At 39.7% G+C, this 14,314-nt stretch overlaps 1 protein-coding gene across 1 annotated transcript in view; it reads left to right on the forward strand.

The window, feature by feature from the left end:
* Positions 1-13,977, forward strand: part of ROS1 (ROS proto-oncogene 1 , receptor tyrosine kinase) — a gene marked incomplete at both ends in the record, with an annotated part of 48,747 nt that extends 34,770 nt beyond the window's left edge. The window contains 2 exon segments of the mRNA XM_010081151.1: positions 3,679-3,842; positions 13,839-13,977. Of these exon segments, the coding sequence (XP_010079453.1) occupies positions 3,679-3,842; positions 13,839-13,977 (303 nt within the window).
* Positions 13,978-14,314: the final 337 nt, after the last annotated feature.

A 14,314-nucleotide genomic window follows, 5' to 3' on the forward strand; every position in this document is an offset into this window, starting at 1 on the left:
GTGGTTTTGAACCTGCATCAGGACATCAGCAGTCAATAATTGTCTCCTCAGCACTTTGGCTTGCTCATTGTCATTTGACAAAACAAACTGTCACTGATAGGAAGAGAGTTCAAAGGCCAACCTACTTCAGCTGAGAAGTGTTTAGGAATCTGTGGTAGGCTTACACTGCAAGGGCAAGTAGGGCCAACACAGGAAACTTGGGGTGTAAAAGAACTAAGGAAGTGGAATTGGATTTTTTTTTGGCAGGGAGGAGAAATTCTCCCCCGTGCCTCCACAAGACGTTACTCCAGGGAGTAATCATCTGCTTTCCCCCAAAGGCATGTGGATAAGTAAAGCTTGGTAATGAAGGGGAAAAGGGACTTGGGGATGTATAAATGAGCCACATTTGTTAAAACAGGAATTAGATGTATTAATGGCACTACTTTTGCAGTCAGAGACCCACATCTGGCACAGCCACCTGGGTGTGCGGCTTGCATGCAAGCATGCCAAGGCTTGGATTGAACTGAGAAAATTTAATTCGGATCCTGAAAGGCTGTGGATTACACTCAGGAGAATTTATACAAGTGTGGTGCCACTTGCTGACTTGAAGCTGCAGTTTCACCAAATGATCACTTGCATGCAAAGATACACAACTGAGTTTGATGAAGAAACTGTAGTTTGGTAACTAAAAGCTTTTGCTATTTGGTTCTGGGAACGCTCTCCCAGAGGGATTTGGAGGGTGAGAGAGAAGGGCTTGCTCAGAATGCATCAGATGAAAGATGGGGCTCTTCTTCATTACAACAATTTTTCTCCCTTTCTAAGAAAATCCTCACATCAATCGTATTTTCCATCTTACGTGAGAGAAAATTGGTAATGTCCTGTAGCTTCTGAGCACTAAAGTGCATTTCAGGAATTGTTCACTTTCAGCCTCCAATATTAGATATTGAATATTAGTTCTTTTGTTTTCCAGGCTCTAGAATTCTTATTTGCCCCATGTATGCAGCTCTATGGGACACACAGTTACCAGTTGTTCCATTCAGATAAAACACAGTTGTGAAGGGTGTGGTAGGTGTACATCTAGCTATACAGGCTAGTTCTTAAACCTAACATAAACCTTTAGCGGGTGTTGTGTTCAGATCTGTTATTTTTCTTTTCTTCCTGAAAGGCTTTACCCATGAAGTAGGGGAATCCTCTGAGTCTCTTCCTCATACTCAAGCAATGCACTATTTGCTAGACCATGTTGGGCTTCCAAGAAAATATAGGAATGTGCTCAAGCTGTCATTTGTGTACATCTTGGCATATTAACCTGGCTTTCACCCTCTTGACTGGTCTCATACTGATGTATTTCTGGGCTAGTGAAAGTTTATACCACGTGATTTAAAACTTTGGATGTCACAACATGCCTTGAAAGCTAAATATCATGCCACAAATAGCTGTCCATGCAAAATTTGCAGATATATTCTGAGACAGCATGAAAGTTTTTGTCATTAGAAACATAAAGCCTATCTGGATTAAATACTTCGTGAACAATATCAGTTCTATCTGGTATTAATATTTTAAGCTAACTAGCAAGTAATTTTATTTATGAAATAATAATATGGAATATAATTTAAATGCAAAAATTCCAGTTCTGAATATTTTGGCAGTAATGAGTATCCCTACTCAATAACAAAACTGAATGGCTTCATAAAGCCGATTGTCCAATAAAACATCAGTTATCTAGAAAGACAATAATTGGTGTTAGGAATACAAAAATATTCAGAATCCACATTTGTCATGTTCTTGTTTCATAATTACAAGAGGGTAGATTTAGATTGTATATAAGGAAGACATTTTTTACAGTGAGGGTGGTGAGGCACTGGAACAGGTTGCCCGGAGAAGCTGTGGATGTCCCATCACTGGAGGTGTTCAAAGTCAGGTTGAACGGGGCTTTGAGCAACCTGGCCTAGTGAGAAATGTCTCTGCCCATGGCAGGGGGGTTGGACTAGATGATCTCCGAAGGTCCTTTCCAACCCAAACCATTCTATGACTTATGTATTGTTTCCTGTTTCTTTCTCCCTCTATTAGCCTGTGGCCATCTGTTTCTTCATTTCCACTAGAGGAGTGTAGTCAGTAAGCTCTTTTACTTCGTTGCTACACCTTGCACAAGGCTCTGCTCACGAGAGCCCAAGTGCTAACTTGGCAGAGCACAGCATCTGAACTCCTGTTTGTTCCTTGGATATCTTGCCAGCCAGCATGACCAGAAAGCAGATTGTTTGGCTTCCAGAATCCAAGGCTGGCTTTCAAATTCAATGTGACAGACACTTTGCTGTCAGCAGAAGGAAAATGAGAGTTATTTCACCTCATTTTTGATTCCTGTTTAGTACTTCTCCATCTTTATTTTCAGTGCCATCAGTAATGAGTATACCTGAAAGAAAGTGAGGAGATTAAGTTATTCAAATTGTTAGGAAGTCACTACCACTTTTTAGATTCTTAAAATGGATTTTCAAGATTTCATCGTATCCTTTTAAAAAACCAGAATCACTCTGTCCAGCTCTGCAACCATGTGATACAGGTTGACGAAAAGTTGTTCTGACACTATGTTTCTACTTGCATTTCTCACCCAACCCCAACATTTTAACGAAAAATGTCATTGAAAAATCAGAAGTCAAGATGATTTCTCCCACCTGTCACCAAGGTTTTTGTAAAACACCTAGTTGGGGTGAAGGACAGCAGTCTCCTTTTTAAGATGGATAAGTGAAGATCTGAGCAAGCCAATTCATTTCACATAACTCAATAACGCCTGGTATCACATAGCAGCAGGTCTGGGAGGCTGTTTGTCAGGGGAGGATTTGAACTTAGGGCTTAGAGGTGAATACTCCACATTCCAGTAGCAGGTTCCTGGGGCGACCTTTCACTGGCTGCTCAAACGCTGCTCTCGTCCCCTCCACTCCCAGCACTTAGCACGTCCAGGTGCTGGCTGTGTTTTGGTTTTCAGCCTGGCTCCTCCTGGCTTTTGTAGGATTTGGTTTTGTGTAGCCTGGGCTTACCTTGAGTAAGAAATATAAATCAGCCCTGTCCTTTAGACAAATGGGAGGGGCAGTTTTCCACTGAATGGTACTGACAGTGTTGTGCAAGGTGGGCTGGGATCCCTGCACCAGGAGGAAACTCATGCCATTTTTGCCTTTGATGAGAGAACCTACTACTGTTTGTTCTGGTCTGGAGACAGAAATCTATATTAACCCTCTCTGTGCTGGAGGGTTTGCTTTGAACTTCCTCTAAATTTAGGTAGTGTGAGTTGAATGAGGATTAAATAAGCTGATAGCTATAGGTTAATTTCTGTTTTCAAACATCCTGTTTTTTTTCTGTCAGAGAATTATGTTCTTGTCTATTTTCTTAGAAAATATTTGTGATTTCTTTGGTGAGAGCAGATATTAGTAACAAATGTGTCTTTTTTTTTTTAAATGTTATAGCTGTTCCCAATCTCAAAAATATCCGTCTCTGAAAAATTAGAAGTATTCATAGAGAGTATTCCTGACAACAGATCTTTAATCTGCTTTTCCTTCCCTCAGCCACTGATTATAATCTTTGTATCACATGTAAAGTTTTTGGATGTAGAAAATCTAGGCCAAACTTGCTTGTCAGATGATTTAATGTTAAGTATTGAGATGAATGATCCTATTATCTTTAGTGTTTGCATTTTAACAATTTTTTTTACAGATGTGATTTAATGACAAGATGCTGGGCCCAAGAACCTCACAACAGACCTACTTTCTCTTACATTCAGGACAAACTGCAAGAGATAAGACACTCTCCACTGTGTCTCATCCACTACCTTGAAGACAAAGAGGCAGCAATTGCAGTCATCAACCAAGAGTTTGAAGGTGAGTCTGGGCCAGCACCTGCTTTCCCCATGGCCTCTGCACATGAACTGTAACAAAGTGGGATTCAGACACTCTTTCCACTGCGTTTCTCACAGCCTTAAATTCTCTTCCTATAAAATGGGAACAACAAAGACTCACCTCTCTCATAATGAACTTGCAAAGATTCATTAGGTGCCATTGGGTACAATGCATTAGGTAAAGTGCATGTAAGATTACCAAGCAAAAAGACCCCTATGAGATTGTGACTGAGCCTGCCTCACAGAGCCATACAGCTGGCATCTAAACTTTTGATACTTCATGACCCTGTTCAGCTAAAGTAAATGCAAGATTTATTCCTTGCACAGTCAGGAGAGCTTTTGAAGGCTTCCGGGTGGAAATCTGTGCCAATTTCAAAGGCATCTACTCACTCTTCATCAGCTAAACAATGGCAGTTAGGCACCTACTTCAGGTGTACTGGTTCAGTAGCTACCTGAAAGTGAGGCATAAATTAGATACCAAATTAAGGCAGATTTTATTCTAGCCTGAACTGTGATAGCTCCAGCCAGGAATCACAGCGTTCCTGTGAATGAGTAAAACTAGGTGATGGCAGGGGAGATAGACTTAAGACCTGGGATACAACAACAAAGCCCTATTATATACAAACACTATTAAGGTTGTAAAAACAGGAACTAAAAAAAAATAGGTGATGCTAAATTTGAAGTTGTCTGTGCAACTGTAATTCAAATAATCTAAACATGGAAATGAACATCCTGACTGGGCCACAAGAGGCTTTTCAGATCCTTTAGTAATTCCTGACTGGCTAAATCTTGAGAAAAAGTGAAGACTTAGCAAACAATGTGATCTAAAAATCTGCAAAAAGAAAGTTTATTTCAGTTGAAATATTTCACTTTTTTTTCCACAGTTTGTTTTTATTTTTTTAATTTAACCTGTTTGCATTCTATGTTTTTCTAATAAAAAATATTTCCTGTTAAAAGAATTCTTTTCTGTTCTAAAAAAAAGCACAATATAGTTGTTTCTAAAATACTTAAAAGTTTTGGGTTTATTTTGTTTTTATTTTTATTCTCTTCATAAAATGTTGTTGAACTCGAAACTCACCCTGCTTCATAAACCGTTTGATGTACCACATCAATATTTTGCAATTTCCTAAAAATTTTCTGATCCATCCTAGGAATGACACAGTATTCAACTACATAACTGCGTAGTCATTTTTCTACAGGATTCTATCTATACTCAATTCACTGGCATTGTCCAATACTCAGCTAATGATAGTCTATTTAACCGATCTTTATCAATCAGTGCAGCTTTACAAACATCAGTTTATCCCCATCATGATTTCTCTCTATGTCAGATCCAATCTGTGCATGACATGTTTATATGCCATTACAACACTAAAGACTTTATCAAGACATCACGGGACCAAAGTCACCAAAGTCACAGCACAGATAACCTATCATTTCCTGCTTTTTTAACAGTTGATTTTGCACCCTTATGCTATAATGAAAGTATAATATAATTGTGTATTTGCATGTAGTGTAATTTATTAGTTTCTTTAAGGGCATCTCCATTCTGAATAGTGAAGTTTAAAAAAGAGGTAATTGATCTGGCACAAGTCTGAGCTTGACACTAGCTCAGGAAAGGAGTACAGTGAATTAATTAGGCATTATGGCCAAGCTAATAGGCCTTACATTTTGTATGGACTCTACCTCACCTAAATGCAGCTGTCTAGAAGCTAGGAGTCTCATCTAAGATACTCTTCTAGATATCTCTGTGAACAGGAGAAGTAACAGACATCTTCAGGGAGTGACAACTCCTATGTTTTAGGCATGTATCATAGCATGAAAGGGGGCACCTTTTTCCTTTCTCTCCACTGATGATGGCTGGAATCTAAGTGCCTTGCCATATTTGACTTGGATACAGCATCTCGGACTAGATGTTTTATTTCAGATCACTACAGAAACACAACATCCACTGGACACAGGGATGTGCTGATTTGGCTGCTTTCGTCTACTCCTGAGCTAACGTGGTTTCCTAGCTTAGACAGCTTCGCTCTGTGTTCCCTAACTCCACAGGCAACAGAGACACGAAAACTAAGGGAGTTAAGAAATCCTTGTGGCATTACATCAATACCTGTTAAAATCTTTATCAGGACTGAAACTTTTAAATATGAGCCTGCCCCTCTGCTGCTTGGAGTTGGGGAAACAGTCTGGAATATAGGTTGTCATCCTTTTGGTGGAGCAGGCCTGGCACAGATACAGCACACAAGAATTTTAGTTTCAGTGAAAGTCCCTGCTTAGCATGTACCAGCTAAGCATGATGTTTACCTTGCTGTTAACTTGCTCAATCTAGGCAAATCGTTAAAGTAAAATAATTTTTTTGCCAAAATTTCAGGTTCTGCCACACAGCAGAGATCATAGAGGAAAAGCCATTGCTTTGTTTGCCAGGGACAAAGGCAACGTTCTTAGAAATGGCCAAGATATTGAAAAGGAAAATGTGAATTGAAGCTTCCATGAAAAGTTTCAGTTTGAACACTTAAAATTTGAAAAAACAGTTTACTACAGAAAATGTGGTTGTATAATAGACTTCTAGAGCAGTCTTAATAATAGTGGTACCCCATAATGTACATTATATTCAGGGAAACTGTTGGTGGTGGTCGCTTTTAAAATCAGACTCCATTAAGCCTGTTTATAATAACCTAGTTGGTAAAATCTGGCCCACTGGGGTAAGCAGGGCAATTCCATGCAGGCAGATCTTTGGCAACAGCTCTCAGAGCCAGCCTGTTTTGCTCAGCACACTCTCTCCCTGAGCCTTACCCTTTTCCCCACCAGACACCCTGTTCCCTCTTGTGGCTTCCCTCCATTCTTCCCCTTCCATAGGTTCTCTGCAGCTGTTGTTGCCACAGGCCCACTGCTGGATCTGCATTGGGATGGGAAGACAAAGCAACTGTTTTCATGCTTCCATTCAATGTTTTCATGCTTCAGTTCTCAAAACTCCTCCTTAACTTCTCCTCAGACTTATTTAGTGACTTTCACACAGGGAATGCCCATCAGGAAACAGTATAACTTGAACTTTGTTCATCTAAGTGTATTGAAATTAAAATAATCATCCTTTCATTTAATTGTATTTTAAAAGACTAAACACTTGATAAGCTCTTTACATGTCTCTATAATGCACATACTTATTTCCCCGTATATTCCAAGTTTGTCTGTAGGTTATCTCCCTCTTTCCCCAACTATAGTCCTTGTAAGCCCATCAAAACCCTATGCTGCACACTAGACTGAAGACCTAAAGTTCTGGTGATGTCTTAGTTTTGCTGGATTATCTGATTGGGACATATGCATGTCAGTTTTCTGTAGCTCACCAACCTTAAATTAATTCTGCTATTTTTTCTGCCTGTGATGTAAATCTCTTGCAGCGGAGTTCAGTGAAATGTGGGTTCCAGAAGTGCAGTTGATTCAAGCAAGAACTGGCAATTCAGGTTCTAGCTGGACCTCCAGACTAAAATGCATCTTCTTTATGACCCTGTCATAAAACTGTTTGGGGCATGGAATATATCTCAGTCAGTGATTTGTAAAAGACTGTATAATAAGTGATTTTAAAAAGAAATGCGTTCATTTTTAGCTGGTACTAAATGAAATACTTCTTGTGTTTGTCGTAGTAGTAGAAAGATGACAGCCAAAACAAATAATCCAAAGGACTTTCCATGATGGATTTTCCTGGACAACATTTTCCAAAAATGTTATAGGGTCATTGGCCTCTGTGTGTAATGAAACTCCTGCCATGAGCCTCCCGCCAAGAAATACTTGGTCTCACCAGGAGAGTTGGTTCCAAAAGCAAGAGCCAAATGTCAAGCAAAGTTGAACAGGCCTCAAAATAAGTATGATACTTAGCCTTATGTGGAATCATACATCTTCCAATTTCTGCTGAGCCTTATCTACTTGTAGGTAGCTGCACCTTCAGCAGGTCTGTATGTGCTATTGGTGTTATTTCATAGGTGGAAGAGATGGAAAACATCAGATTTTCTCAACATTAATGCCAGTGCAGTATGACGTGCAGATTGCAACTGTGGGTGAACTAATACAGGTAGTATTAGTGGTCTGGACAGCATGCTAGCAGGATAGCAAAAGGGACACCTGCTTTGCTATTGAAGACTTACCCTTCCAAAGGAGGCATCAAGTGGCAATAAATATGCCTGCGCAATACCAGCAGCTCCTGGTACTGCTGCTTCTGAAGGGAGGGAGGCAAACAGGGCCAGGAACGGGTTTTTTCCTTCTTGCTCTTAACAGGCTTTTCCCTGGACATTGATTGTGGGCATTTAGTAGCATTAACATTTTTCTGAGTGAGGGAAGCGCTATTCAGCTGGAGGACTGAGAGACCACTGGGTTTTGAATCCAGTGGGAATAGATTGAGCAGAGACCCTGTCACCAGAGTCCCCATTCACTGCTGAAAGATAGGCCATTTTTCCCCCATTTTCAAGAAGTGCAAATGAAATGTCGTGAATCAGGGTGCTAACAGGATGGCCCTGCATTGCTGTAAAAATAACCAGTCCATCTACTTTCAGACATAACTTTTTACATTTGCACATACAGGACAGCATTATATTTTTTCAGGTCCCAAGTGTGCCCCTTTACAGATGGAAACACCTGTTTGTTTTGGCAAAAGTCTTTGCCAACATCAGACAACTGGGCATTAAACAGCTGGAGTGGCTCCTTGCCTTCATAACCGAGGAGGACTATTCTCATCAGTGCTGCTCTCCACAATCCCTTTTGGACCTGTAAGGAAAAAATGTCTAATTGCTCAGAAGCTGTGTCGGAGCACCACACTCTTGCTGCTAGAAGTGGCTCCTCTCGCAAGAGGAGATGCAGGGCAGTTGTGGCAGAGCCTGAGAAAATACAGGGCAAAAGACTAAAGACCAAAAAGAAACACATCTGGCTTCAAACTCCTCATTAAACTTGAGATATTGCTTGAAAATGTGGGAAGATAAAACAGTTAGACTTTTGTTTCATTTTTTGCATTTCTTTCCAAAGCCAGTCACTCTGTGAATTTAGTTTTTTACAGTTAAGATACTTGTGAAAAATGTAACTTTTTTCTTTTTTTTTTTTTTTTTTTAATCTCAGTGCAAAACATTGTATTGAAGGGATTTGACATTAAAATCTGGAAACAGTGACTTCACCGTTAATTACCTGTCTGCCCTCCCTGCTGGCTGAGTAGTACTGTTTGCTGTTCCCTGTGTAAGAATCATCAGTTTATTTTCCTAAAACCAGCTGCCTTTTAAAAACTGTGCTGCACACCCCTCTGAACTTAATCACTTGGACAAACGGAAGCTTCTCTAAAGCAGATGTGTTGATAAGAGACATTTTTAAAACGTTGTATCTAGTCTCCTTTGTATTTTTCTGAAATTCAGTAATCCTCTTCCCCACTTAGCTTAGTGAGTGGCTGACCCAAAGCCAGCTGAGGTCAGAGAAAAGGTTTCTTCCAAAACAGTCAGTAGTTAAAACGATGCAGGAAAAGGCGGACTTGGTGGCATGATAATTTCTTATTTGTCCCCTAGACAAATGCTGTTTGATTCCAGGGAGTGCACGTGAGCCATATGATACTGCAAGGAAAGTCATGCTAAAATTTTGCCTTGGACTGGGGAAAAAAAAAATCAGATGATGTGATGTTTTAAGAGCTGACATTTCTGTAGTATGATTGTATAGCTATAAGCAACTAAAACTTAGGCACTGCATTTACGCTGGCTGTCTAGGCTGTTTGATAGCCACTAGAGTTGTAGACACGTTCAGAGGGTGTTATTGTATAAAGGTAAGGATGTAAAATAAACATCTCCACAAAGGGACTCATTCCTCCTTTCTCTCTCCATTGACTGTAAAGGCACCCTAGGCAAGGAGCTTAAACTGGACACGTAAGATCTGGGTGATTAAAACTTGGTAAATTAATCCTGCTTTGTGAGCTGGAGAAGGGGGTGTGTTTTCCTATTTATATAGCTTCATTGCGTTGCAGCGAATGTGGAACTGACCTTTTTTTGGTACTTTTATATTATAAATGATAATAAATAATAGACAGGTTTATATCTGTATTTCCCAAGACAGCTTCTTGCACACAGACGTTTCAGTCCACAAATCTCTGAAAAGTCTACTAAAATAAAAGGTAAGACAGGTAGTTGGTGCTTCAAGCAGTTTAGTGCAGTGTAAATGTAGAATGAACAAAATTCTCCCTTTTAGTGCCTTTAGTGCCTGATGGAATAGCAAAGCTTGGTGAGTCACCCTCAAACCACGCAAGATCATATGCTTCATTAGACAGGAAACACAGATATATCTCCACTGATATATAATACAGAGTGGAGTATCAAAACGGATATATATTTGTTCTATTTATATCCTTACTGGCAATGTGCAGAAAGTGAAACACAGCACCTCCAGCTCCAGGTGGCAAGCAGGTATCAGGAAAATACTCCCCACACAGGAACTATCTCTTTGAGCTAACCAACATAGCTGAGGTGGAGAAGTCAGGGTTCCACAGCCACTTTTTTCACCCTTTACAAATGTATGTCGTCAAGCGCTTCTTTTTAATGTATTCACTGTGGGGTGCATCTTTCAGCCATGCCAGTAAGTCAGCAAGTCTCTTTTTTCCTACCATGTACATTGTGTGGCAGGGACAAAGGGCAGAGTATGTATGAGAAAAGCAAGAGAATATTAATGGGAAAAAGTAAATGTGGCTGCCCTTCTAAATACCTTACCATATTGAAGGTGCTAAGCATCATAGGGGATTATGTTACCCAGAATTAGCCATGTCTCAAGCTGGCTATTTAGCTAGTGTAAGTCAGTGGTATCCCACTGGTTTCTATGGAGCTTTGTTAATTTGCATTATCTGAGGATCTGGCCCTGAAATAGTTGTAATAGAAGATCAGCATCTCTAGATCAGTTTGTTCAGTGTCTATCAATCAGCTTTTCTACTGACTTTTTTTTTCTTATATGTTGTCACCTTCTGAACTTAAATACAAAAAAACCCCATCTGCTTATCAAGACATCACAAAAATTTGCACCCTTCCAGGCATGACTTCAAAACATGTTGTGAGCCCACACAGCCTACCTAGCAGGCAAGGAAAGAGGCTCTGTGACTGTGAGGCAGGATACGTGACCCAACTCGGCACTGTGGCTGTCCTGCAGCAGGAAGCAGCCGACTGAGATGCTGAGACTGGCGAGGGGGAAGCACAGATTTTATCAGGTTAGGACTGGTGTCCTCAGAGGAGGCTAAGCAAGCAAACTCCATCCCTCGTTAGCATGAGTCAGGCGATCACAGTTTCTTGTGTCAACTAATGCTGGGCTCTCTAGAGTAAGCTTCTGCCTACCTCTGGAGAAATGCTTTGTAATTAATTTACCTGCAGTTTGGCTCAGATGTTGTGCTTTATGCGCACTACTACAAGCAAAAATGTCCTAGCAAGGTCAAAGCTACAAGCATTTATGACCTGAGACAGGTATCTATGGAAGTACAGTGCTGAGCTTTGAACATGTCATTTTAGTTATTGGAAGCAGTCTACCTGAGAGAGCACAGAACTCGGCGGGAACCTGCTTCCCAGCAGAGTACTTCTCAGCTTGTACAAAGCTCTGGACTGTCAGAGCTAGCCCACCTCATGCCCTCAGGCAGGTTGTTTAAAGTGAACATGGGTAACTCTACACTACGCAGCAGTCCACAGTGTAGACAACCCCTCAGGGTTTCAGTGTTTGGAGTTGACTCTCCAGCACGACTTCAGATTCCATGAAGGTGCTTCTCGGACGCCTCCTCTAGGGGTGTTTTGTTGGCTCAGCCAGGGTTTGCTTGTGAAATCTGAGGGGATCACATCACATGGTTTATCCTGCATTTACTCACGTATAACCCAGCATGACTATACATCAATCAACTAATTTTAGCAATGTTAAAACTCAAAAGAAAATAATGATATCTCATGAGTATACTGACCCGCCTCTCCACTCCAGCTTCTCTCTATCTTCCTTCAAACTCTTAATGATTTTTGGAAGGGGCTTCCAAAGATTATTCAGAATTCTCTGCATTGGCTTATGGCTTCCCAGAGTGTTGGCGGTGCTTCTAGCTCTCACATTTCTGGGGGAATTTCACAATATATGATGATTTTTTTCTTCAGTTACTCATTTTAAGTATCTTCTATCTCCATTCATCATTTAACTAAGTGAGCAAAAAATAAATTGCTTATTTTGCTGACTTCCATGAGAGGCAAGAATTGTACTATATAACTTGACATCTTTGCATAGATTTTTTGGCTTGTATGGCAGAACGGTGCTGAGCTTTCATAGGTGCCGAACACTGCGCTAAGAGATGATGCAACAGTGAAGGAAAGGGTACTTGCAGTCAAAAATCTCATTGCAAAAGTGTCAATGTAGCTTATACATGTCATGTCATAGGAGAAAGGACATCAACATTATATTTGTCCTCTGTCTTTGGATAGGGTAAGAAAATTCCACAAAAATATTCTTTCTTCCTTGTTTTGTCCCCAAAGCTCAAAAAGTAAAACCAAGGCAAGGTGTTTGATTTTTTTAGATCTTTTTCTCTATAATGAGAAATGCAGTGGGGCATAGGCTGAAAAAGGATTATAATATTGTATATATTCTGTAGTTCTTCAGACCTGTTGGGGAAAGAATTAGTAATGTATCTATATATCTGGTAAAAATATCTCAGTGACCTCATACTCACATTTGTGTAAACATCACCTCATCAGTTCCAGATACTTATACAGGAAACAAATCTGAATGCTCCTCTAGTGTTCTATACTTAGGCAGGTCAGCCGGCATATGTCTGGTCTGTAAATACCCAGTTTTACTTGGGTCCTTATTTTAAGGTTTCTCTCTTAAGAGTTTGCTGCAAACACGCCCTCAGCATTTCCTGGTGTGCTTTTTCCAAAGCAACTTGCCCCTGAGGGTTTCCATTAAAAGCTTTATCAAACAAAAACAAAATGCAAACAAGAGCCGTACTGGTTTGTAAAGACTTGGTCAGGATTGAGTTACTAAATATTGCCATAATAGTCCTGAACTGACGAAGTGAGTATCAAATGATTTTTCGTAGATGTCAGTCACTGTGGTATGTGACCACAGTTTGCTCTATGTCTCAGTCTCCATCTTGCTAACAGGTTTCTAAAAATCAAAATTCTCCTTCAGACTTCTCCTAATAATCTTTCCTAATGGACTCTAGCATGTGCAACAGATATCTGACTTTGTAGCTTGGGGGGGCATGTGATTATAGTGACACAATAAATTGTATATTGCCTGATGCAACAGCACAATGCTTGTGATTTGTTTGAACAGAAAACCCCGAATGTCATGTGCTGCATTTTCCAGTTATGAAGTAAAAAAACGAGGGAGTCTCACAAAAGAAGGAACATGTTACAAAAATAAATGCAGAAAATAGCAACAATTATAACTTGAGCCTTTAGTTAATAATTTTTATATTTTTTAAACTATATATCCCCTGCAATAGCTTTCAGGCAATTCTGTAAATGTGAACAGCATCAAATTAGGGAAAAAATGTAAAGTTTTTAGAAATGGGAAAAATACAGGATTGCCAAGTTCAGGCTTCTAGAAAGACAGAATATTATAAGTCCTCTAGAGAGACAGTATATAATGATTTAGTAGGTATAAAACTGCCTATGTTACAGAACTCTCTAGCAGTATTATTAGCAGGGTTACACAAAGGTACAGACTAAAATCACCTTGGCTTTATGCGTGCTATCAAAAGAAGTAAGTCATGTATTCATAACTGCTGCCTGTGGAGGTATGAATGGTGATGACCAACCTTCCCCAAGTGATTTACTTAAAGTTATAATCCACACAGGCAGTTGCAGAAAATAAATTTGAATCATCAGTCACTCTTTATGTGGCCACTAGACCAACTTTCTCCAACAGCTGTTTGATTTTGTTCACTTTCTAGTACTATATGTATATGACTGGGCTGTTGCCTTTTTTTTTTTTTTTTTTTTTTTTTTTTTAAATGCAGATAGTGATGTTCCGTGTGCAGATTTGGACAGTATTCTTTCAGCCATGCTAATTGAAACAAGGGATCAAGAGGGCTTAAATTATTTGGTATTAGTCAAAGAAGGCAATCAAGACGAAGGAAGCATCAATTCTGCTGAACTGTATGAAAGAAAGAGGGAAAGAAGAAAAAAAGCTCTACCAATGAAGACAAACCAAGGAAAATATTCTGAACATCGTCATACTTACAGAGATGTCTTAAAAAAACCCAGCAACTCTCTAAAACACTAAACCTACCAGAAAATATCATAAGATACTGAATGATGAGTAGCAGAGTAAGACAGCAATTACATATCTTTTGACTTGTTACATAGTATGCTTTGGGTGTTTCACGTGAGAGTTTAAGGGAATAAAACATGTAATCAGACAGCAAGTGATTTTACTGTGGTGTTGATTAAATTTACACAATCACATATGCCTCAGGCACAGCACTTCCAAAAA

The sequence above is a fragment of the Pterocles gutturalis genome, unplaced genomic scaffold (assembly GCF_000699245.1).
Source record: "Pterocles gutturalis isolate BGI_N339 unplaced genomic scaffold, ASM69924v1 scaffold5799, whole genome shotgun sequence".
Taxonomy (NCBI): Eukaryota; Metazoa; Chordata; class Aves; order Pterocliformes; family Pteroclidae; genus Pterocles; species Pterocles gutturalis.